This window comes from Pelodiscus sinensis, chromosome 6 (assembly GCF_052426305.1).
Source record: "Pelodiscus sinensis isolate ZL-2025 chromosome 6, ASM5242630v1, whole genome shotgun sequence".
Lineage (NCBI taxonomy): Eukaryota > Metazoa > Chordata > Testudines > Trionychidae > Pelodiscus > Pelodiscus sinensis.
This window is the reverse complement of record NC_143057.1, coordinates 90,134,546-90,161,567: the sequence shown is the minus strand read 5'-3', so window position 1 is coordinate 90,161,567 and position 27,022 is coordinate 90,134,546. Positions and strand designations below refer to the sequence as shown.

Genomic DNA, 27,022 nt, shown 5'->3' with positions numbered 1-27,022 from the left:
ATCTTATTTAGTGCTAACCATTTATGCTATTTGCTCACCTTTTTATATTTTCTATATTTAGCTTGTGTAAAGAGGGAACTAGTCAATTTCCTTTTCTGGCAGTCATACAAAACAAAATGTAAGGTTTAGACTCAAAATAATGCAGGAAAATGTTTAATTAAAACCCTACTTTTATTGGAATTTTCTATATAATATTAGAAATCTTTCTAATCAAGTTAGGGTACATTTTTGGCCTGAATTGATCTTATTGTCTCTCTAAAAGATTTGCAGGGAAAATTTATGACCCCTTTCTCACTCCTGCAGACACCTACCTCCTTAATGTTATGCACAAGTAGCCCTATTGGCTTCATGGAGCTGCTTACATGTATTAAGTTAAATAGTGTCTGTGTTTGAATACTGTTGCAAGGTAGTAAACAATGAAATGTAATGAATAATAAGATGCAGTTAAGGAAAAGATCCCAACTTTTTCCTTACTTTAATAGAAGTATGAATTTATTATTTATATCGTATGATCTATGATGGGAGAAACAGTGGATTTGCAGTACTTGAGTTGAAATGTGTGAGTGAAGGAATGTTTTTCTTTGTTGGTCTCATCTGTTCTATTGACAAAAGGCACAGATGTTAAATTTATCCAAATAATTAGCTTTTTAATTAGTGTATCATCATAAGATTGACAAATCATTGCTCTTCATTGAATTTGATTTGGAGTAAGAAAGTTCATGTAAATGCAAATATATTTAATCATTGCCTGACCATTCCAAATCCAGATTTGTTTTGATGTGTTTTTTCATGTTGTGTGTATAATAAAAGGCAGTATGTTACAAGATATTGTATCTAGGAAACAAGCTGTAATTTGATCCTAAGCCACACTAGTGACACAGAACATTGACTTACTAAAGTACTGTGAATTGGTGCATAGGTCTTTGAGCTAACTGAATGGTAAATGTCTTGCAAGCTGGATAATTATCCGTAATGTATTATCTTGTGTAATTATATGGGAAGTGACACTTCTTACTATGATGTAACTGATCTAGATTTCTTGCACACTCCAAACTCTTGTTGAATCATATGATTTTAATGGGAGATTGTGCTGCTGAGTGAGTGCAGGAGTAGTAACTAATGCTTGTTTAGAGGTTATGCTATTTTCTAATTTTAAGGGTTTTTTTTTTTTGTCCCTACAGTTGTCGGACAAGTAACCGAAAGAGCTTGATAGGCAATGGCCAATCTCCAGCTCTTCCTCGGCCTCATTCACCGCTTTCAGCTCATGCAGGTAAACCACTTAATGTTACTTATGTCATTTGTATGAATGCCTTTAATTCTTTAGGAAAAACATTATCTAGCCCACTATATTCCTGCAGGGTAACTTTCTCCCCATTGTTTGTAATAACTACAATTTGAAAATAATCATGATGAGAACCCTAGTTACTCTGTTCCGAACCACTAAACTATGGCAGTAGGCACATAACATATCATCATGTGAGGTTAACCTTATTTTTGCCCAATTACATATTGACAGATGTAGATTTTCCCCATTCTCCAACTTCAGTTCAGCGCAAGGTGGCAATGTTGCCAGTGGATCGGATGTTTGATAGCGCATCATGATATCTTGAGTTCTGTTCTCAGTTCTTTTCATACGTGTTGCTTGAGAATGTGCGGGGTCACTTCAAGTTTCTTAACCACCATTTCCCTATCTGTAAATTGGTGTCCATTGTTTGGAAAGCACTTTGAGACCTATGGATGAAAATCTGTAAATAAGAGCAACATTATTGTTGTTTATTATTTGTTTTGTGTCAGAATCTTGCCTGTACAGTAGAATGCAGTACAAAAAAGTATTTTGTATTACATTGTGTGTACAGCTGAGTCACAATTAAATCCCTGGGAGTGCTACAATAAAAAGGTGAGAGTGTGGCAACTGGCATTAGTCATAGGCAGGCAGGCTGTCAAAGATAGTTAAAGTGTGGCTATGGAGAGCTATTTGAGAACTTATAAGTTGAAGGAGAGAGCTGAAAGATGGGTTTCATCTTCATTTTTAAAAGGACATTGGTAGGTTCAGTCAGTAAGACATTAGTAGGCTGTCTCATGCCTCTGACCAGCAATGCTGTGAGAAATATGCCTGTCCTCACAATTGTGGGCAGCCCAATGTAGCTATAGGAACAAAAATGTTTATGTAATGCCATTTCAGAACCAGTAAAAAGAGCTTGAGTTTTTGTAATGGTTCATGAGGGCAGGGACTGGTGAAACTTCAAACTCAGCATTGGTTCATTTTTTAAAAAACAAATAAATCAGTGCTTAGACTCTGACTCATTTCATACTGCTCTGCAGTCATTTAAAAAGTGGGCACAGTCAACTGGCTTGAGCAAAATCTGAAAGTCATGAGTAAACATCAGACATTTGTGACTGATAACCATCTGTGGCTTTTGCCAAATAATTTACTCTCTCTTTTGCAGCTACTCAATCTCTAAAATAGGTACAATAATATTGATGTCATATGGCTGTTGAGAAGTTGCTTTTAAAATTAAAAATATTAGTATTGATTATTAAGTAGATCAAACGTGAGCTTTAAACCACTTGGCATCCCCCGCATTAAATAATATATGCAACACCTTCAGGAGCTTATGGCTACTTGTCACAATATCTATTCTAGTTCCCCATGATCTGTTGGAATCTATTTATGTTCTCATATATTTCACCCCCAGAGTTAACATATTTGCTGCCTGTTTTTGCAGTTTGGGGCCTTGTTTGTATTACAGATTTGCCATAATTCCAGATATTGATATAGTTGCCCCTGTTCAGGCTTCTATTGTAGATCATGAAAGCTGTGATTTGCCCTAGTTTTAGATAGAAATAGGCTGCACCAGTGCGAATCCTGGTTTTGCTTGTCTATACCGGAAGTTGACACTGGTGCAGTGAAGCTACACAAGTAGCTGATCTCTGATGGCTGGATTCAGGGGGAAATTTCAGTATAGAAAAGTCCTTGGTATACTGGGATTTATGGCTTATCTGAATTGTCCCTGATGTGAATGGTGGCTTTAAAATCTGCTGTACTGAATAAACACCTTCTAAAATTACTTGAAGATGAGATGCTCTATATTTATTGTTTTCGTCCCTAATTCATGATTGCTTGGAAGTACATCTTTCTGTGATGCAGATGAAACAAAAGGAGGAAGGTTTAAGCTGCTTCTGAGTATTATTGCAGAGCCTTTTTGTTGTATTTGGGTTTTTCTTTCAAGCAGAAATAGAACTGGGTTATCACAGTTTAACTCTCGATTCCTAGGGAATCTTTTTTGGTGTTTATATCTGTAGAGACATTACTTGCTGCTGCATATTTTGAAATAAATTCCCAAAATAATCAAATTTGGCATAATTATATTGTTTCATTTTGGCATATAAAATATGCAGAATTTTTCATATTTTGGTGCAGATTTCCTCCAGGAATAAAAAGTAGAGAGAAAGAGAAGTGAGTGAAGAAGGAACAAACAGCTTAATGAAGCAGTAGCATTGCAGGGCACATGGATATTACTGGATGAGTGACAATAGCCAAAGATTAGCCAGATGTATTGATAACTAATGGGAGACAGGAGCAACCTTGGGTACTGCAGTAATATCTTATCATAGCATTAGAATCATAGAACCATAAAGCTGGAAGAGACCTCAGAAGGTTAACAAGACAAGCTCCCTGCTCTAGGCAGGACCAATCCCAACTAAATCAACCCAGCCAGGGCTTTGTCAAGCCGAGACTTAAACACCTCTAGGGATGGAGACTCCACTACTTCTCTAGGTAACCCATTCCGGTGCTTCACCACTCTCCTAGTGAAATAGTTTTTCCTAATATCCAACCTAGACCTCTCCCACCGCAACTTGAGACCATTGCTCCTTGTTCTGCCATCTGTCACTACTGAGAACAGCCTTTCTCTATCCTCTTTGGAACCTCCCTTCAGGAAGTTGAAGGTTGCTATCAAATCCCCCCTCACTCTTCGCTTCTGCAGACTAAACAGACCCAACTTTCTCAGCCTCTCCTCATAGGTCATATGCTCCAGCCCCCTAATCATTTTGGTTGCCCTCCACTGGACCCTCTCCAATGCGTCCACATCCTTTTTGTAGTGGGGGGCCCAGAACTGGACACACTACTCCAGATGTGGCTTCACCAGAGCTGAATAAAGGGGAATCATCACATCTCTGGATCTGCTGGCAATGCTCCTCCTAATGCACCCAAATAGGCCATTAGCCTTCTTTGCTACAAGGCCACACTGTTGACTCATTTCCAGCTTCTCATCCATTGTAAGCCCCAGGTCTTTTTCTGCAGAACTACTACTTAGCTGGTTGGTCCTCAGCCTGTAACAATGCTTGGGATTCTTCCGTCCCAAGTGCAGGACTCTGCCCTTGTCCTTGTTGAACCTCATCAGGTTTCTTGTGGCCGAATCCTCCAATTTGTCTAAGTCACTCTGGACCCTATCTCTTCCCTCAAGCTTATCTACCTTTCCCCCTAGCTTAGTGTCATCTGCAAACTTGCTGACGATGCAATCCATCCCCATATCCAGGTCATGAATAAAGATACTGAACAAAACCGGTCCTAGAAACGAACCTTGGGGCACTCCACTAGAAACTGACCACCATCCTGACATCGAGTCGTTGATCACAGCCCGCTGGGCCCGGACTTGTAGACATCTTTCTATCCATCTTACCGTCCATTTATCCAATCCACATTCCCTAAACTTGCTGGCAAGAATATTGTGGGAGACTGTATCAAAAACCTGCTAAAGTTGAGGTACATCACATCCACTGAGTTTCCCATGTCCACAGAGCCAGTTACCTCATCATAGAAGCTAATCAGATTGGTCAGGCATGACTTGCCCTTGGTGAATCCATGCTGACTATTCCTGATCACTTTCCTCTCTTCCAAGTGCCTCAAAATGGATTCCTTGAGGATCCCTTCCATGATTTTTCCAGGAACCGAGGTAAGACTGACCGGCCTATAGTTCCCTGGATCGTCCTTCTTCCCTTTTTTGAAGATGGGCGCTACATTTGACTTTTTCCAGTCATCCGGGTTCTCTCCCGATCTCCACGACTTTTCAAAGATTAATGGCCAAAGGCTCCTTAGTGACATTTACCAACTCCCTCAGTACCCTCGGATGCATTAAGTCCAGACCCATGGATTTGTGTACGTTTAGTTTTTCTAAATAGTTCCTAACCTGTTCTTTACCCACCAAGGGCTGTCCATCTTCATCCCATCTTGCGTCACTTAGCGCATTAGTCCGGGAGCTGACCTTGTCCGTGAATACAGAGGCAAAGAAAGCATTGAGTACTTCAGCTTTCTCCACAACATCTGTCACTAGGTTACCTCCTTCATCCAGTAGGGGTCCCACACCCTCTCTGATCACCTTCTTTTTGTTAACATGCCTGTAGAAACCTTTCTTGTTATCCTTCACATCCTTTGCCAGTCACAATTCCAATTGCACTTTCGCCTTCCTGATAACCCCCCAGCATTCTCAAGCTATACATTTGTCCAAGTTTCCACTTTTTGTAAGCTTCCTTTTTGTGCTTAAGTTCACCAAGGATTTCCACTGTAAGCCAGTCCGGTCTCCTACCACATTTGCCTTTCTTGCTATGCATCGGGATGGTTTCTTTCTGTGCCTCCAGTAAGGCTTCTTTAAAATACTGCCAGCTGTCCTGGACTCCTTTCCCCTTCATGTTAGGATCCCAGGGGATTCTGCCCATCGGGTCTCTCAATAGCCTTAAATTTGAGTCGGAGAGGAGGCTGGAGTGGGTGTGTGTGGGACTGAAGGAAACAAAGAGCAAAGTCTAATGCTACACCTACACTGTAGCCTTCTTCTGGAAACCTTATGCAAATGAAGCACGGCATGGAATATCGGCATGCTTCATTTGCATAATTCATTAGTTTTTGCGCAAGAATGGTTTTTTGCTCAAAATAGAGCCCATCTACACAACTCCTTTTTGTGTAAAAGCCTCTTGGGCAAAAATGGCTGCTAAGTAATTATGCAAATGAAGCATGGTGATATTCCACACCACGCTTCATTTGCATAAGCTTTTCTGGAAGAAGGCTACAGTGTAGCCGTAGCCTAAGTGCACAGCAGATACAGAACTTCTGTTGCATGTCCACCAATTTGTTGCCTTCTGTGAAGATACATGGGCAGCTGTGCAGAGATCACTGATCTGGGTAATAAGTCAGACCTCGGGTTAGGGTACTCGTGATGTGGGAGACCTGAGTGTTCTAACCACGGAGTTAATGGCTCGTCTCTTTCCCCTTTGCTCCCTCTCTCCCCCCCAAAGTATCTCAAAACATCTCAGGTTTGTCCTGAAACAAAATGGTAATTAGCTTTTTAAATTGAATTTTTTGTAGGACATTGTAACTGTTTTCCATCCATTCTAACCATTGACAAATTTTTAGATACATATTTTTGAAAAATGCAGTGCTCTTACACAGAAGTCAACTTGACGCCTAAGGCTTTCAAGGAAATGGTCAACCAGGCAGTAGGTTAGATCACACACACACACATGGAATTTGAGGGGGGACAAACTATAACCAGGTCACTTTTTTAGTATTTGTGAGGCAGTTAAGGATGTAGTCAGATTGGCGTTTGGGTACAATTTTGCAGAATGCTACAGCATTGACACACACTCTTCTGAGATGTCTCGTAAATGGATTCTTGAGAATGTTTTAGCTTTTCATTGACCCTTTCTTATTACTTTCGCTAAATGTCTCATATCAGCATGATGTTGAGTAAAGATTGGTGAATGTCAGGAATAATGAAGGAAGTTGATTTCTACTTTGTACTTCTCCCTTTGCTTATGGTATTTTATCTAGCCAGCAACACAGAGAGATTCCAATAGCTTTTCATTTTAATTTTCTCTAACACTATGCAAGTAGCATGTCACTAGTGCTGATTGATGATCTTGAAGTATTACCCTTTCTTGGCACCAGCACTCAGTGCTAGTATCAGGGTGTGTCAGATCCTAGTGAAGGCCCCCTAGTGGGACTTCTGTGAAGGATCCAGCCATTGGGTCCCTGGATATTGCAAGTCTCTGGGGCCTGAGCAGAGGTTGCCTCAGTTTTGTGGTCCCTAGGCACACTCTCAGGGTGAAGATTCCATGCCTGACTCCCTGAGAGCTGGAACCAACTGTTATGCTATCTTGCTCCTGGTTCTGTGCTCCGACCCACCCCGCCCTTTTACTCCTACTGAAACACATCTTTTCCCCTCCCAGAACTCGGTGAGAGACTCTTCTGGTTTACTGTTTAAGAGTCTCAGGAGGCACTTGGTAATTCTGAAGCATATAATACAGAGACACTTTGCACAGAGTTTTGAACACATTATAGCTCTTGATCTTATAAAGCACAAGAGAGTAAAGATGATACAGAAAATGATAAATATCCTAACTGCATCTAATGATCTTTCCCCTCTTTTGATGGACCTTGGAAGGACTATCATGGTTCAGGGCCACCGGTAGGCACTTTGCACTGGGCTGCTCCTTCGTGGAGTCTTTCCTTTTCTCTCCTGAATCCTCTCTTATGCCCCAATTTTCCTGTTCCTCTCCCTACTTTGTGCCTCCCATCCAATACCTGGCTTTCTTTGTTCTGTGCTTTAATAATTTTCCATTGCTCTCCTCCTGCTTTTGCATAAGAACTGTGGTCAAAGCCCTGTTGTTTAAAGTTAAGTACTTTCCCATTGTCCTCAGTCTCAGGAGGACATGATTTCAGGCAGCTAGATACGGTGGTGATGAGAAGCATTCATGATACAGCAGTTCTCAGAGTAATACCTCACATCGCTAGGCACAATTCAGAAATTGTGCAGATGCATCCCTAGATCCTCACACAGGGTCTTGTCATTTCAAAACTCTTTCAAGAAGCTAATGTTTCACATTTCTAAACAGAAAATGAGATGAAACAGTAAAACTTTGTTAATTCAAACTGGGGGCCTAGCTGAATTCTGCGATTTTGTGATCAAACTAAGGCATTTAAAATCAAGATATTGTCTCAAAATGTACTTCTGACTTAATTTCCCAATGTAGGTAGGTGTGAAGGTAGGCATTCCAATTTAAAATGGCTTGATTTTCAGAAGTCCCCATATTCCTTGCTGTGAGTATTCCAGTCCCCCTAAAAATCAAGTCACTTCAATTTTGTTGCCTAAATACCGGAATTAGATGCCTAACTTCAGGCATCCAATTTTATAAATTGTGGGCTGTGGTGTTTTATTTTTTAACAAATGTAGCTTAGTTTTCTTAATTATGGTGAAGCACACTAAGCATGTAATTTTTGCAAAAAAAAAGGCTTATATCTGTGTTTAAAATTGAGTTGTAAAATGATCAGATTTGTGAATTAATGAAAAGAGCAATGAGTTAATTTTCAGTAACATACGAAGATGTGGCAGAAAAGTCAGGGAGCTAAACCCAATGTATTTTAAAAGAATGATATCTACAGAAAGAAAACAATACACATTTATTTTGTTTGATAATTTTAACTATTGCCACAGTAATGGCAGTTCCTAACTGTAGCCAGAAAGATTTTTTTTACTCATTTTGCTTTATGAAGGAGTGGACCTTGTAATGCCTTAGGGATAATGTATATGGGGAGTAGGGGGGAAATGTTTTAAATGATAAATTGCTGATTCAAGTGACCCAACATTATGATCTAAATAAGTTAAAAATTGTAACCACTTCTTTTTTTTAAAAGGAGTTAGTTAAGTTGGTCACCTTTTGCAGAGTATGCCTCTAGTATGCCCGTGCTTTGTGTTTTGCAAGAGATAGCATCCGATGCTTAACTATATTTACTTTCTTTTTATGAAACCACTGCTGTCTCCAATGCTAGTTGTACGTTGAATGGTATCATCACTGAATTTCCTGTTAGTGGAGGACTCACCTGTCTCTCTGTGTCAGTAATCATTACATCTAATTCCAATTTGGAGAAAATAATAACAAATGTGCTTTATAGATACAGAATTTTTTCCGTGTGCTCCTAACTCTTCACTTACTTCTGTAGAGGCATATCTGTCCATTGTTAATCTCTAATGGCATCAAGCAAACTGCTAAACCTGTGAAGAGATTGCATTGGCATCTAGACTACAAACAAGGAATATCCAAGAAGCAAAATTACTGCCAACCATAAACACATTTAGCAAAATATATAGTATTTCCCCTATCTGGATTTTAACTGGGAACAGTCATCTGCGGGTACCATGGCTAATTCAGTTATTTAAAAAACTCGAGCTCTTCTTCCCCTGCACAAATCTCAATGGAAAGCACCTGGATAACTGTCTGAAAATGATTCTGCTTGCCCAGCTGTGTGTTTCACGGACTAGCCTTGTTGGGTACATTACAAAATACAGACCTGCAACCTTCCGTGGCTTCTTGGATCTTGTCTGCTTTATGCCAGGATTTCATGACTGTATAGCTAGACTGTAAACTCAATATAAATACATATTAGACCTGTTGTTATGTTATGGTGCTGTGGTGTTAAAATGCTGAGAGTCATTTAAGATCATCACATGACGACAAGGCTTCTTAGTGGGGCTAATGTTCTGATCCACCAGAAGTTTATAATCGCAATTATCATTAATCTCCAATTCCCTCAGTGCTAATAGAAAGTCATTGCATCAGAAACTCTTTATTTCGTAAGTAGGCAGCTATTAAAAATGCATTAATAATCTATAGTGAGTGCAACATATGTCTTTCCGAAAGATTTGCAATTCTTCCCTCTGTGGTGAAGACACAGGATTTCTTGAAGTTAATTACAAATAAATCAAACAGTTTTATTAATCTGGATATAGCTTTCTTAACCATAAATGTTGAGAGAATGAGGCACCCTAAGTGTATTGCCATTAAGTAAAGTATTGTTTTGGTATGTTGATTACCTATTCACTCTGTCACTCTGTTACTTGTCCCTGGAGATGATAGTGTTAATTACCTACCTAATGCCTGGCCACCAGTCAGGCTTATTTTGTCAGGTCCGAAACAGCAGCAGTAATCTCAGAAGTATATAAAATAACCTAAGACTAAAATGTACAACAGCCAACAAATCCCTGGGAACAGCAGGATTTGAATAATAAGCTAGCACTGCACATATGGGCAGAGAATTCACTGGCACTGGCTTTCATTTGAAAGCCTCTCAGGTATTTACTTGCAGATGGGTGGATGAATGTTGTGAGGGATGAAGGTCACGTATAGGACTCTGGTTCTAATCTGTCTTGCTTTTCTGGAAATACCACACCTTCAAAACACAGCAGCAGTACCAGTCACCCCAGTCACTAACAGGAGAGGGTGTTCTTCCCTATTTGCAATCTTGTCTGTTTGAATTTTTTGTTACTCAGACATCTCTAGATAACCCCCATGATTTAGTTAAGTTTGATCCTTCTCTTGTATGAAGAGGAATCATTGAATCTTACCTGTAATAAGTTGGTAGTTCTCTGCTACTCCAGGTGATGCTAAAGAGGTAGGTAGAGGTTCTGCAATAGTAATATTTTGAAAAACAAGCTATGGTGGAAAAATACACTATTTTCATGAAAAAATAAGAATATGCTTTGAATAAATGACTGATGGACAGTTAAACGTGCTGCTGAGGTGTAATGTAAACAAATATAAGTATGAGGTACTTAAATAGTTATGGAAACAGCAGTCTAGATTTATATAACAATCTTATGTGCTGATATTTCAAACCCTTTGCTATCAGAACGTGTTTATCATCTATAATCTTTATTTTTTAAATGACCTATTTCTGTTCTCTGTAAAATGCTGAGACAGATTCTTTGTCTTCTCATTCATCTAGCCCACTGTTTTCTCAGACACAGCTCCCCTCCCTTTTTTGTGTGATATCTGGAATGTGTGGCCACATTTTATCTGCACATGTTTTTTTTTTAAAGCTTATCTTTATTTAATAAGCTATCCTAGTAGCAAGAGGAATCCAGTTAGGAGCTGTTAAATTAAATGAACTGTTGCTCCCAGTAATTTGGTGTTTGCAGTTCATGCAGGACAAGAATAAATTGTGCTAGTCCCCAAACAAAGATCAAAATCTGTGCCACAATGTCTGGTTTTAGATGTTTTTTTTCCCTCAGGGAACAAAAATCCCTGCCACCTTGAAATTATCAAGACCCCCAGAGGTATATGAAGAGTAATGAAGAAGCTATTGTACTGGGGGAGGGGAGAAAGCTGAAAACTTAATTCAGTTGTGATAGATAAATGGACAAAAAGAATCAGGGGTTCTGGCCAGCTAAAGCGTAATTCCTGTCTTCTGGGGCCCAGGGGAGAACAGATGCAAAGATGTGATTTCAGTGCAGCTGAAAATGCGTCCTGATTCTACTTCCGAAATAGAATGGGTTTCACAGCGTTTACTATCTGAATGTCTTATTATACTCTTCCATAAAAACTAAAGGCATTTGTTGAAGACATCACTATAAAAGGTGCAATGTTAGGTTGATTGAAAAATTTCAGTAGAAATCTAGCACACTGGAAGCCATTGAGAGCTTCTCTGTTGGATTAAGTTTTTCTTTTGAACATGGATAGTAATTCTTCCTCTTTAAACATTTGCTTTGAATATATACATAGAAGTCTTTCTCTCCTTCCTCCTAAGTAAAGTTGAAGATTTCATTCGGTGTCCAACAATACAGTAAACACAGTAGTTGCTTTTCCACTTGTTCTTTAAATGTGCGGGATCGGTTTATATATGGGATATACATTTATCTCATAGAACAATACTGCTTTAAAAACATTTTTTGCACGTGTCACCTTTACATTTCTCCTTTTGACAAGCCACATGGTCTAATTACACATGCTGAGTGGCCAAGGCAAACTAGAGCCCTGGTGAACTTCCCCTTAACAGCTGCCATTCAGTTTTCTCTCTGATCAGCAGCAGGTTGCATGGTCTAATATGAGAAAGTAGCAAGTCCCCAAAGGAGATGTCCTATTCACAATGTGCAATCACTTCTGCATATCACTTAAGGAGTTTTTCTCTGTAAGCAGGCCTTTGGTCTATCCAGACCAGGGGAAATTTTTCCATCCCATTTGTTTTGTGTAGTTACTGGTTTTTAGAGAGATATAGGAATTCACAGTACAGTTGGCAAGAAAAAAAAACTATAGAGAAAATATGTGTAAGGACCAACTCTTATGCCAGTCATTTTCTGGGTTTTCAAGTGTTAATAGTGACTTTAAAAATAGAATCATAGAATCATAGAATAATAGGACTGGAAGGGACCTCGAGAGGTCATCGAGTCCAGCCCCCCGCCCTCAAGGCAGGATCAAGCTCCGTCTACATCATCCCTGACAGATGTCTATCTAACCTGTTCTTAAATATCTCCAGAGAGGGAGATTCCACCACCTCCCTTGGCAATTTATTCCAATATTTGACCACCCTGACAGTTAGGAATTTTTTCCTAATGTCCAATCTAAACCTCCCCTGCTGCACTTTAAGCCCATTACTCCTTGTCCTGTCCTCAGAAACCAAGAGGAACAAATTTTCTCCTTCCTCCTTGTGACACCCTTTTAGATATTTGAAAACCGCTAGCATGTCCCCCCCTTAATCTTCTTTTTTCCAAACTAAACAAGCCCAGTTCATGAAGCCTGGCTTCATAGGTCATGTTCTCTAAACCTTTAATCATTCTTGTCGCTCTTCTCTGTACCCTTTCCAATTTCTCCACATCTTTCTTGAAATGTGGCGCCCAGAACTGGACACAGTACTCCAGCTGAGGCCTAACTAGTGCAGAGTAGAGCGGCAGAATGACTTCACGAGTTTTGCTTACAACACACCTGTTGACACAACCTAGAATCATATTTGCTTTTTTTGCAACAGCATCACACTGTTGACTCATATTCAACTTGTGGTCCACTATGACCCCTAGATCCCTTTCCGCCATGCTCCTTCCTAGACAGTCGCTTCCCATCTTGTATGTATGGAACTGATTGTTCCTTCCTAAGTGGAGCACTTTGCATTTCTCTTTATTAAACCTCATCCTGTTTACCTCTGACTATTTCTCTAACTTGCTAAGGTCATTTTGAATTATGTCCCTATCCTCCAAAGAAGTTGCAACCCCACCCAGTTTGGTATCATCTGCAAACTTAATAAGCGTACTCTCTATCCCAATATCTACATCATTGATGAAGATATTGAACAGTACGGGTCCCAAAACAGACCCTTGAGGAACTCCACTTGTTATCCCTTTCCAGCAGGATTTAGAACCGTTAACAACAACTCTCTGACTACGGTTATCCAGCCAATTATGCACCCACCTTATCGTGGCCCTATCTAAGTTATATTTGCCTAGTTTATCAATAAGAATATCATGCAAGACCGTATCAAATGCCTTACTAAAGTCTAGGTATATGACATCCACCGCTTCTCCCTTATCCACAAGGCTCGTTATCTTATCAAAGAAAGCTATCAGATTAGTTTGGCATGACTTGTTCTTCACAAACCCATGCTGGCTATTCTCTATCAATTTATTACCTTCCAAATAGCCTGTTTCCAATTTTCAAGCTGTATTTCTTGCAAACTAAATATTATTCCTGTAAGTTGTATGTATTGATTTCTGCCTCTGAAAATGGAGTGAATTGGATTTATCAGACATTAAATTCAATCTTCATTACTAGGGATGTTAGTGTGTAGTCATTTACACAATTAACCAAATAAACCTGAGCTTATTGGTTTATCCTACATGGACCCCTCCCTTGCTGCCTCTGTATCAGAGGCAGGACAGGGAAGGAGGAGGAGGGAAACTAGCTCCTGTGGATCTGCCTCTCCCCTCCTCTCCTCTCCCCCCTCCCCCCACTTCTGCCTCTGTGTGTAAATGTGCTCCCTGCATGTAAAGGTGTAACCACTAAAAATTCCAGTGGTTATACATTTACACAAATACACATTAGTTAACATCCCTATTCATTACTAATGAGTCTTTGATTGAAATGTATTTTTAATAAAAGTTTATTTTAGGAGTCCAATTCTTTCAGAAACCATACAGACTAAGGATTCATTTTAGGCTGTCTAGAAATGTAAGTTATTGACTTTGTTTTTGACTTCTTTTTCTCCTTTATTTTTGTCCCCACAACAGGAAGCAGTCCTCAAGATAGCCCTCGAAATTTCTCTCCCAGTGCCTCAGCTCATTTTTCTTTTGCACGAAGGTAGGAGTTTGCTATGCATAAATCACATTTTGTATGGATGAAATGTTGCTATGCACAGAGGGACAAAACACGTGGAAATCTTGATAATTCAGAAGTACTTGATTTAACTATTTTACTTCTTTAACAGTACAAAACTACACTGAGTGATTGATAAAATGCAAATGTGCCTTTTAAAAATAAGTTTTAAAATTTAAGTTTTGCTAATATGTATCTTCAGTTGAATTATTATCATTGTGTATTTAATTCCAATAGGACTCATACAGTTGGTCAGATTCATATCCTGTAAAAACGGAGACATTTAGTAGTAAAGCTTCAGTCACAAACATGCAGACAAGGAAACTGCTTATAATTAAGATAATTACCTGACTTACAGGTGTGTTGAGAATTAACTAATTCATGTTGATATAGTTTTGAAGTAAATTATTAATTAATTAACCATAAACTGAGTAAATAACTCGTCACAGGACACTGCCTATTCATGCCAGCATAGTTCCAAAAATCTCCTGTGCTTACTTCAGATAATATGTTCATTAACATTAAGGCTAGAAGGGTTGGAAGGGTTTATATCTTGACCCAAGAGTGTCTGCAAAATAAATGACATTGGATGGCTGTTTAAATGATGCATTAAGTATTAACTGCTTCATTCATCAGAGAGAGAACATTCTTTGGTGCAACTTTGTTTTATTTCAGAATTTTCAGATAAACAGATTGTCAGGGAAGGATAAGTCTCACACTTAATGTATGAAAATGGCTTTGGCTCTTTGCTCAAGCCAGGGGAGAGAGCTTAATTTGTACATATGTTTTGTGGGTCAACTCTCACTTCTGGTGTTTCATAGGAATCTGTTTTGAAATTCATAGAGGAATATAACTAGTGTCTGATATAGGGATGTAAAATTTAGATTAATCAACTAAGCGACTAGTCGATGGAATTTCTATTGACCAGTTGAAAAGCGAGAGAAACTGCAGAGGCACAGTAGGGATGTAATAGTCTAGTCAATTAACCGATACTCTAGCTTACAGGTTAATGCTATAGACGCATTTCCTTCCCCATCTCCCTCAAGTAAATTTTTTAGCAGGCTGGCCAGCAACGTGGCTCAGTCCTGGTTCATGCTGCATCCGGGACCTACTCCCGCTGCAGCTCTGCATTTAAAGTGTATTAGGAGGTTGTTGGGCAGGCAGGCAGCCCGGCTCAGTTCCAGTTCACGTTGGGTCTTGGAACTCAGACTCTCCCTAGACTGCGACTACTGCCACCCTGCACTCCTTCCTCTTTATGAGAGGCAGCAGCACAGGGCGACAGGCAGCCAGTCCACAAGGGGACCTGATTTTTAAATTGGCTCCCCTTGCAGATCAGCTCCTGCCTGGCACCCCGCGCTGCTGCGTCTGATACAGAGGCGGCAGCGCAGAGTGGCAGAGGGCTCCTTGGGAATGAGGCCATAGCTCACTGGCTGCCAGCCACATCCCCGGGGACTTTAGAATAGTCTACTATCCAATAAGAATTCATGAGATTACACGACTCTTCAATTATTCGATATTTAACATACCTAAGCCGCAGTGAGGTTAGTTCTTAATACATTTACAAAGCAGAAGCTCAGCGTCTGTGACTGGGCGCAAGCCGGGAATCAGCTGATTCTTGGCTTAAGTCCGGTCCCTGCTACCTCTCTGCCTCTGCTGCCTCCCATGGAGACATTGCTGGAGGGAATCGGCTTTTAAGTTGGCTCCCCCTAGCACCCGCTCCTGCTCCCCCGTCCTTACTGCCTCGGCTAGAGGCAGCAACCTGGGGGGCGAAAGCGACTAGTCGAAGGACTAGTAGATTAATTGGCTTACATTTCTAGTCTAATATCATTCATGTTTAATCTACTATGTTTAAAACTAGCTGAACCATTTTTCATTGTAAAATAGCACATAAATAAGCATCTTTCTGTGAAGGATAAAACATTTATAATACATTTATAAATCCCCTAAAATAGCTCCTTAGAGAAATTGATCGTTAGTTAGGATGAGGGTGTTGTGATAGCATTTGGCACCATTTAAAAAGTATCTGAAATAATTCCTGTCATTAAATGGTTTATCATTGAAATACAAGGGAAAGTACATTTTATTTCTATAATGGAAGTGTTCACAATACCGGATACCTTGAGGAGTTTACCTGGAACTTTGTACGTCTTTTTTATTAGGATGTAAAATCTTGTATTACAGTAATCTTCCGATAATCCGGCACCTTTAGGACCCAGGGGGTGCCGGATTATCAAATATGCCAGACTATCGGAAGGGGGGGCTTTGAGGGGTCTGAGGTGGGGTGGGGGGGATGCCACCCCAGACCCCTCATAGCCCCCCTTCCGATAGTCCGGCTCTGCCCCAGGCGTCCCTGATTCAGCAGCTGCTGGTCAGTTTCAGCAGCGGCTGAATCGGGGACGCCTGCGGCAGAGCAGCTGGAGTGCTGCCTGATGGTCAGGTAGTTCTGACCCTTGGCACGGCGAGACCAACCCGGCAGCATCCCAGCTGTTCTTGGGGACGCCTGGGGAAAGAGCATCTGGGGTGCTACTGGGTTGGTCCCGCAGCGCCGCTCCTCGGTGCTACGGGACCAACCCGGCAGCCCCCCAGCTGCTCTGCCCCAGGCTTCCTGGAGTCAGCCGCTGGTCAGTTTCAGCAGCATCTGAATCAGGACGCCTGGGGCAGAGCAGCTGGGGGGCTGCCGGGTTGGTCCCACAGCGCCAAGGAGTGGCGCTACTGGACCAACCCGGCAGCACCCCAGCTGCTCTGTCCCAGGTATCTCCAAATCAGCCGCTGCTGAAACTGATCAGGGGCTGATTCCAGGAAGGCGGGGCAGAGTTCTCTGCCTTGGGCTTCCTGGAGTCAGCCGCTTGTCAGTTTCAGTAGCGGATGAGTCGGGGACACCTGGGGTGCTGCTGGGTTGGTCCCGCAGCCCCGAGGAGCAGCGCTACAGGACCTACCTGGCAGCACTCCAGCTGCTCTGCCCCCGGCTTCTCCGATTCAGCCGCTGGTCAGTTTTAGCAGCGGCTGAATCGGGGAAGCTAGCGGCAGAGCAGCTCCAATGGTCCGGCTGCCCGGACCACTTCCGGGTTCCTGATGGTGCTGGACCTTAGGAGTTTTACTGTGCTTCAGCAGCAATGGTGCAGCACATTTTACAAATACCATATAGTAAATTCTGGATGCCGTACTTTACATCTTGCACTCGCTTCTTTCAAACTGTTTTTTTGATTTAACACAAATTCATAGGGATCGGGAGAAGAAGTTAATTAGGAAACATAATTTCCAGCACATTCTGCAGATCAAAATAAAGGATATAACTTCAGAACTTCAAGAGCAGCTTATTTAATTTCTGTGGCAAATTTGATTGATAGCATTATATATATGAAACATCAGCCTAAGAATTTCTGATCCATATGGTACTTGTATGCTATTTTATTAAGGAAAGGCGCTGTGTATCTCAAGGTTATATTCATGTACCATACAGCAAAAAAATGGATTGGTCTGTGTGTATTAGTGGAGGAAATGTGTTCAACCCAAATAACCTGCTAAAACAACTTATTTTTGCCTCACAGTTGCATAACATAGATGCGTACTATACAGGATGTAAATCCTTGTTTAAATCTTTCAGTTTTTTCTATACTAAACAAATATAATTCATATATATATGAGCTAAAAGAAACAAGCTTCCTTTTGGAATTGTTCATTTATTGGAAGGATGCTCATTAATACTTGAGAGAAAAGTACAAAGGCGGACAGATGTTCAAAATTTTTTCAGTGTGTTCTGTGTTTGTTCATTGTTAATAAATGAACCGAAAAAATCTCCACAAATCATACGCTTTGTTCTGACAGGTGTTCTGTAGTGCTGAGCAACACTAGTTCTACAGTGTTATTTTAATTCATTTGTTATTTAATCCTGATAGAACTCATACAATATATGAGATTAGGATTATGTAAAAGGGGAAAAATGTCAGTGGTAAATGGATAGCATAGGCCAGTGTCAATCACTCCTGTAACACTAACCCAGGCTTACAACATTCCTTTTTTACATGAGAGAACTTGGTGTAGAGATGAGTTAGCATGGGCGACTGACAGCCTGGGATTCTGGTCCTGATTTTATTGTAACTGTCAGTGACACTGCCACAGACTTGTGACCCTGAGCATACACATAATCATATGTATTACAGTTTTGTGGGGCTATGTCATGAGCTCCTTATTCACAATATACTGAGTGAACATCCATCCTGATGATTGGAGGAGGAAGACAAGTTTGGAATTTGAGTAGTGGTGGAGTTCATAGACAGACTTTTAGAGGATTGGAAGGTGGCATCAAAATGTTGAGATTTCCAGATCTGAAGCTCTATAAATAACACTTCTATTGGGTGTTTGTACCTGATATCAAATTCACTGTTTTCTTAAAAAATATTTTTTCCAAAATACCTGATTTGTATTAAAAAACAAACCCTCTTTTGTTCTGTTTATACATTTTGTTATTTTGTTTGTGTTTTAACATACTTGATACAATTGTACTCCAGTCATGGGCACCGAAATGACAGGTAAATGTAACCAAAATCCATAACAGTTGTTCTGTGACTTGTCTGTTTGAATGTGTAAGCTCCATATTGTCTGTATGTAGGTCACATGAAGCGCAAAGGTTAGGAATATTATTATCTTATAAATGTGATTTCTGCCAAAGATATAATTTTAGCTAAAATGTGAGTTTTTCCACATGTATTCATAACTCTTAGGAATTTAATTTCTAGTCTAATTGTTCTTTCCTCTTAATGATAATAACCTACTGGTAATTTGTATTGATTGCATTTCTATTATGGAAATAACCATTCCCATTATATTTTGCTTTTAAGTTGTTTTTGTTGGTTACACTACATTTCGTAGTATCATGGTTTGTGTATTGGTTGCATGTTTTTATTTTGTTCCTCATTAATTCGCATTTTCTGAATCTGTCAGCTATTATTATTTCCTGTATTCATTTTGTCAGCGAGTACAAATTGAACCTTGCTTGTCCCGGCACTCTCCGCACTGGAGTGGTCTCAAGCAAGGGAATTTGCTGGACCACGGGAAGTCAGGCATCTCGGCTCTCCCAGGGCTCCCCTCCTGTCAGCTGCCCTGGGAGATCCCAGAGACCTGACCTCTCTCACTGGCACCTCTGTCTGGGTCTACTGCCCCCAGCCCACTCTGCTTCCTGTCCCCAGCCCTGCGTGGGGCAGCAGCTGCTCCTGAGGTTCCCCAACTCCGGCTCTGCACGTGGTGGTGGCGGCACCTGCCTCCAAGGTTCCCCAGCCCCGTTCCTGGCAGCAGCTACTCCCAAGGTTCCCCAGTCCCAACCCTGTGCATGGCAGGGCAGTTGCTCCTGAGGTTTCCTGGCCCCACATGCAGCGGCTGCTCCCAGGGTTCTCTACCCCTCAGGTCACTGCCCCTGCAGGCTGCCACTGAACAAACTGGCTCTGTTCCCAGCCACTCTCAACCTCTGCAGATGGGCTCTCTGATCTATCAATATCTGTGGTCCTGCCAGACCAGGGATGTTGTCGGACCAGGGAGTCTTGGACAAGAGAGGTTCAACCTGTATTAGTGAAAGATCAGTATTAGGGATGAGGCCATTCACTTTCGTGTTATTTCATCTAATTGATTCTGTTAGAAAATTCAACCTTACATAATATTTGTTCATCATGGCCCCTTGAGAAAGTTTACTCTCTGTTGAGTAACCTGATTGTATCATCCTTCTAGAATGCAGTGCTATAGAATAATAGTTTCCCAGGTATATCTGAGTAACAATTCTGCAGCGTTCTGTTGGATTAACCTCAATTTCACAACAGGACTGATGGACGCCGCTGGTCCTTGGCTTCTCTCCCATCTTCTGGCTATGGTACAAATACACCCAGCTCAACAGTTTCAGTAAGTGTCAGCTTTATTTTCTAGATAGATTTCAGCTACATACAGTGTTTTCTCAAACAGGCCACCATGTGAGAAATAAAATATAACATATGTCTTTTGACAGCATAGATAAGCTATGCATTAAATGATGTGTGGACAAGCAAGATATGCACATTTTCGGAACTGGGATTTCATTTGTGATGCAAAACTATACAATCACCCAGTAGTGGTAGAATGTGCACTGTGTTTGATTTATTGAGACTCCCGTACGTATTATGGCATATGCCCCTTTACATAGTGCTAACTTTATTATGTATACTACATACAACAGTTGGCATTGTTATCTGTGTACTTGTTATGCCCCACACTTGTTTTTAACTATAGACTGTTTATTTTTTAGGCTAATCTTGTCCTTGCCCTTCCTTCTCAATATACATTCTGCCTAATTTTGACAGGTGCCCATTAATAAGCATCTCTTAGTCTGTCCTCCTCCCCCCCCCCCCCCGAACAAAGGGTTTATGAAGGTTAAGCTTATTCTTGTTGACTTCAAAACAGTTTGAGGAAATGTAATAGCTGAAAAATAACTCCTCAACAACACTGATTTTGCTCTACACTGCACCCCTCTAGACACACGCCTGCACTCATACATCTTGCTTTTACCAAATAACTTGTCATGTTTAGGATTAATTCCCTTAACCACTTTCCATCGTGCACATGGGCGCTTCCCTCGGAATTCAGATGAACAGTGATTTGCTGTGCTCCATGAAAATGCACTTGACAGAAAAGAGTTTGTCAGCCAGTAAGTAATTGCTATAGCAACTCTGTCACTCACCATTATAAGAAACACACATACCTAAAAATTGGAATGTAGAAAAACAGCAGGAATGTGTTATCAAAACAGAATTTTAATTCCTAGTTATAGGAAGGTTTTCTTCCTTGAATATACACAATTTTAAAACTACAGTAAAACTCCATTAGTCCGGCATCCATTAGTTGCGGGGGACTGCGGCCTATAATGGCAAGGAGAAAGGAGGGTCAGGGCACAACAGGGAGGCAAGATCAAATCAGTATCTTAGATGCCTATATACAAATGCAAGAAGTATGGGTAATAAGCAGGAAGAACTGGAATTGCTAACCAATAAATACAACTATGATATCATTGGTATTACAGAAACCTGGTGGGATGGGACGCATGATTGGAATGTTGGTATGGACGGGTACGGCTTGCTCAGGAAGGACAGACCGGGAAAAAAGGGAGGAGGGGTTGCCTTGTATATTAAAAATGTACACACTTGGACTGAAGTGGAGATGAACGTAGGAGATAGCTGTGTAGAGAGTCTCTGGGTTAAGCTAAAAGGGGTAAAAAACGAGGGTGATATCATGCTAGGAGTCTACTACAGGCCACCTAGCCAGATGGAAGAGGTGGATGAGGCCTTTTTTAAACAATTAACAAAACTATCCAAAGCCCAAGATTTGGTGGTGATGGGGGACTTCAACTATCCAGACATATGTTGGGAAACTTACACAGCGGGGCACAGGCTATCCAATAAGTTTCTGGACTGCATTGGAGACAACTTTCTGTTTCAGAAGGTTAAAAAAGCTACCAGAGGAGAAGCTGTTCTGGATTTGGTTTTAACAAATAGGGAGGAAGTAGTTGAGAACTTGAAAGTGGAAGACAGTATAGGGGACAGTGATCATGAAATAATAGAGTTCATGATCTTAAGGAAAGGTAGAAGGGAGACCAGCACAATTGAGGTAATGGATTTCAGGAAGGCAGATTTTGATAAGCTCAGAGAACTTGTAGGTAAGGTCCCATGGGAAGCAAGATTGAAGGGAAAAACAACTGAGGAGAGTTGGAAGTATTTCAAAGGGACGTTGTTAAGGGCCCAAAAGCAAACAATTCCGCTGTGTAGGAAAGATAGAAAATATGGCAAAAGACCAGCTTGGCTTAACAAGGAGATCTTGCATGATCTCAAAATAAAAAAGGGGTCTCATAAAAAATGGAAACTATGACAAATAATAAAGGATGAATATATCAAGCAACACGGGAATGCAGGGGCAAGATTAGAAAGGCAAAGGCACAAAATGAGCTCAAACTAGCTACAGGCATAAAGGGAAACAAGAAGACCTTTTATAAATACATTAAAAGCAAGAGGAAGACCAAGGACAGGGTAGGCCCACTGCTCAGTGAGGAGGGAGAAGCAGTAACAGGAAACTTGGAAATGGCAGAGATGCTCAATGACTTCTTTCTTTCGGTCTTCACCGAGAAGTCTGGAGGTGTGCCTAACGTAGTGAATACAAGCAGAGAGAGGGTAAGTTTAGAAGATAGGATACACAAAGAACAAGTTAAAAATCACTTAGGAAAGTTAGATGTCAGCAAGTCACCAGGTCCTGATGAAATGCATCCCAGGATACTCAAGGAGCTGATAGAGGAGGTATCTGAGCCTTTAGCTATGATTTTTGAAAAATCATGGCAGACGGGAGAGTCCAGAAGACTGGAAAAGGGCAAATATTGTGCCCATCTATAAAAAGGGGAATAAGGACAACCCAGGAAACTACAGACGGGTCAGTTTAACGTCTGTCCCAGGGAAGATAATGGAGCAGGTAATTAAGGAAATCCTATGCAAACACTTGGAAGGTAATCAAGTGATAGGGAATAGCCAGCATGGGTTTGTGAAGAACAAGTCATGCCAAACTAATCTGATAGCTTTCTTTGCTGGGATAACAAGCCTTGTGGATAAGGGAGAAGCGGTGGATGTCATATACCTAGACTTTAGTAAGGCATTTGATACGGTCTTGCATGATATTCTTATTGATAAACTAGGCAAATATAACTTAGATAGGGCCACGATAAGGTGGGTGCATAATTGGCTGGATAACCATAGTCAGAGAGTTGTTGTTAACGGTTCTAAATCCTGCTGGAAAGGGATAACAAGTGGAGTTCCTCAAGGGTCTGTTTTGGGACCCGTACTGTTCAATATCTTCATCAATGATGTAGATATTGGGATAGAGAGTACGCTTATTAAGTTTGCAGATGATACCAAACTGGGTGGGGTTGCAACTTCTTTGGAGGATAGGGACATAATTCAAAATGACCTTAGCAAGTTAGAGAAATAGTCAGAGGTAAACAGGATGAGGTTTAATAAAGAGAAATGCAAAGTGCTCCACTTAGGAAGAAACAATCAGTTCCATACATACAAGATGGGAAGCGACTGTCTAGGAAGGAGCATGGCGGAAAGGGATCTAGGGGTCATAGTGGACCACAAGTTGAATATGAGTCAACAGTGTGATGCTGTTGCAAAAAAAGCAAATATGATTCTAGGTTGTGTCAACAGGTGTGTTGTAAGCAAAACTCGTGAAGTCATTCTGCCGCTCTACTCTGCACTAGTTAGGCCTCAGCTGGAGTACTGTGTCCAGTTCTGGGCGCCACATTTCAAGAAAGATGTGGAGAAATTGGAAAGGGTACAGAGAAGAGCGACAAGAATGATTAAAGGTTTAGAGAACATGACCTATGAAGCCAGGCTTCATGAACTGGGCTTGTTTAGTTTGGAAAAAAGAAGATTAAGGGGGGGACATGCTAGCGGTTTTCAAATATCTAAAAGGGTGTCACAAGGAGGAAGGAGAAAATTTGTTCCTCTTGGTTTCTGAGGACAGGACAAGGAGTAATGGGCTTAAAGTGTAGCAGGGGAGGTTTAGATTGGACATAAGGAAAAAATTCCTAACTGTCAGGGTGGTCAAATATTGGAATAAATTGCCAAGGGAGGTGGTGGAATCTCCCTCTCTGGAGATATTTAAGAACAGGTTAGATAGACATCTGTCAGGGATAGTGTAGACGGAGCTTGGTCCTGCCTTGAGGGCGGGGGGCTGGACTCGATGACCTCTTGAGGTCCCTTCCAGTCCTATTATTCTATGATTCTATCCAATGCTCCGGGACTCCTGATGGTCCGGCACCATCAGGAACCCGGAAGTGCTGGGGCAGCCGGACAGGCTTCCCCCAGTCAGCTGCTGCTGAAATTGACCAGCAGCTGAATCGGGAAGCCGGGAGCAGAGCAGCTGGGGTGCTGCCGGGTTGGTCTCGTAGCACTGCCCCTCGGGGCTGCGGGACCAACCCGGCAGCACCCCAGCTGCTCTTGGGGATGCCTGGGGCAGAGCAGCTGGAGTGCTTCCGGGTTGGTCCCGCAGCGCCAAGGGACCGCGCTGCGGGACCAACCTGGCAGGACCCCAGCTGCTGTGCCCCAGAGGTCCCCGATTCAGCCGCTGCTGAAACAGATCAGCGGCTGATTCCTGGAAGCCCGGGGCAGAGCGGCTGAATCCCGATGCCTGGGGCAAAGCAGCTGGGGTGCTGCCGGGTTAGTCCCATAGTGCCGCCCCTCGGCGCTGCGGGACCAACCCGGCAGCACCCCAGCTGCTCTCCCCCAGGGGTCCCCAAGTCAGCCGCTGCTGAAACAGATCAGCGGCTGATTCCAGGAAGCCCCGGGCAGAGCAGCTCTGCCCCGGGCTTCCTGGAATCAGCCGCTGATCTGTTTCAGCAGCGGCTGAATCAGGGACCCCTGGGGCAGAGCAGCTGCGGTGCTGCCGGGTTGGTCCCGCAGCCCCGAGGGGCAGCGCTACGAGACCAACCGGGCAGTACCCCAGCTGCTCTGTCCCAGGCGTCCCCAAGAGCAGCTGGAGTGCTGCTGGCTTGGTGCTGTAGCGCCACCCCTCGGCGCTGCGGGACCAACCCGGCAGCACCCCAGCTGCTCTATTGCAGGCATCCCCAATTCAGCTGCTGCTGAAACTGACCAGCAGCAGCTGAATCAGGGATGCCTGGGGCAGAGCCGGACTATCGTAAGGGGGGGCTATGAGGGGTCTGGGGTGGCATCCCCTCCCACCCCACTCCAGACCCCTCATAGCCCCCCCTTCTGATAGTCCAGCACCCCCTGGGTCCTAAAGGTGCCGGATTATCGGAAGTTTACTGTAATTCTAGTTTAGTTTCTTATATTCTTCTTCTCACTTGCCGTTGTACAATGTTGTATGCTGACAAGAATGGGTGAAATCTTGCATGTTCCCAGCTTCTGGAAACTTATCTAGCACTGTCGTCATTGTCTAAGCTATCTAAAACTGTATAATGGATTGTATGGTGAGCAGTCCCTTGGTAATTCATGAATAGGTCATATCTTATTTATAATTATTAAAACAGATGTCCTTCTAAACACATACATGACATTGAATTAATAGTTTCCAGTTGGTGGAAAGAAGTCTGCCATTTAAATAATTAAGTGCAAATTTTCTTGAGTAAACTACCAGTATAAAAATTGTTCCCTGAATTTTTATACATTCTTCTGTCTGGCTGATTTTTTCTATTGATTCCCTACTGTTGATGCAGCTTGCAGAAGAACCAAAAACTGCTGATTTTTAAGAAATAGAGGTGTTCTTTCGTAGCTTTTGAGACGTGACATGTTCCATTTGCATTAGTCACTCAAGCTGAAGACAGTGAACATAATATTTGAATCAAGGAGTGAAAACTTTAACTGCTGCTGTTCTGACTTGTTTTACATGTTGGCTACGTCTACACTGGCATCCCTTCCGGAAAAGGGATGCTAATGTAGCACGTTGGAATAGGCAAATCCACGGGGGATTTAAATATTCCCTGCGGCATTTGCATTAACATGGCTGCCTCTTTTTTCCGGCTTGGGGAAAAGCCGGAGAAAAGCGCCAGTCTAGACGTTATTCTCCGGAAAATAAAGCCTTTTCCGGAGGATTTCTTATTCCTACTTTCCGGGGAGAAATCCTCCGGAAAAGGCTTTATTTTCCGGAGAATAATGTCTAGACTGGCGCTTTTCTCCGGCTTTTCCCCAAGCCGGAAAAAAGCGGCAGCCATGTTAATGCAAATGCCGCGGGGGATATTTAAATCCCCCGCGGATTTGCCTATTCCAAAGTCTACCTTAGCATCCCTTTTCTGGAAAGGGGTGCCTATGCAGACACAGCCGTTTTGTCAAGCTCTGAAACAGCATGTATTAGACACACTCATTCCTTGGGAAATTTTTAGAAATTCATGGAACCTTGGAGAGACTGGTTCACATGCAGTAGCTTATTCTTTCTGTGATACTCCTTACTTCCACCCAAGTATAAATACATCTCTGAGTTACTGTGAATCTCCTCCTCTGCCTTGAATGCTTCTACAGTTTGGGGATATGGTATCATAATAGCTAGTATAAAACTTTGAAGATAAATTAATTCCTCATTTAACACTATAGATATGTTTCAGAAAATGATCGTGTTAAATGAAAACATGCTATGTGGGGTCAATTTTCTCATTGAAAATAATGGAAAAGGTGGGGGTTGCGTTTCAAGCGGTGGTGTCTATTAGGAGTGGGACATAATGTTGAGGGAGAAAGGGGACTGGGTTACAGCAGGGAGGGAAGGTGTTTGGCTCTGGGGAAGGGAAGGCGAGGAGAGGGGAGGAGGATTGGGTTGGGAGTATGCCCATGTAACTGGTGTGCCAGACCTGCACTGCATCCAGCGAGGGGGAGTCAGCGGGGAATTGTGCAGCGAGTGACGAATCCTCCGCCGCTTTGCAGGAAGGTGGGGGAAGCCCCACGCAGCCACAGTAACGGGCCAGCTGGGGAAATCGTGTTATTCCGGGAACGGTCATGTAGTTCAAAAAACGTTCCCTAAAAAAAATCGTGCTATTGTGAAAACGTGTTAAGCGGGCGCGTGTTAAATGAGGAATTACTGTACTTGTGATCTTTTAAGATCAACTAGAGGAAAAGGTAGGTAAAATCTGTAGTACATCCCATTGATATCCAAATGAATGAATTTCACCTTGTTATTGTTATCTCACTACATTTTCTTAACCTTCTTAAGCTGAAACTGAAGAGAATAAAGTGACTAGTTTAGTGGCAGTTTAAGAGAGTATTATAGTGACATATATTTTGGTCCTGTGGAAAAGGTGAAACTAGGCAACTGCTTGGCTTGAAAAGTTTGAGATGAGGGCTTCTGCAAAAGTAGCTTTCAGGGCACAAAGTCCTTGGTGTGCCATATCATTGGG

General features: G+C 42.0%; 1 protein-coding gene across 7 annotated transcripts in view; it reads left to right on the top strand.

Annotated features, from left to right (window-relative positions):
• The window catches only part of MAST4 (microtubule associated serine/threonine kinase family member 4), a 443,204-nt gene that overhangs the window by 320,375 nt on the left and 95,807 nt on the right, over positions 1 to 27,022 (top strand). For 6 of the 7 annotated variants that reach the window (XM_075932355.2, XM_075932356.2, XM_075932359.2 and 3 more), the window contains 3 exons: positions 1,182 to 1,270; positions 14,043 to 14,112; positions 19,935 to 20,013. In XM_075932355.2, the coding sequence (XP_075788470.2) occupies positions 1,182 to 1,270; positions 14,043 to 14,112; positions 19,935 to 20,013 (238 nt within the window). Of the gene's footprint in view, positions 1 to 1,181; positions 1,271 to 14,042; positions 14,113 to 19,934; positions 20,014 to 20,034; positions 20,792 to 27,022 lie in introns of those variants that run through there. The other variant, XM_089779371.1, reaches the window with a different exon arrangement.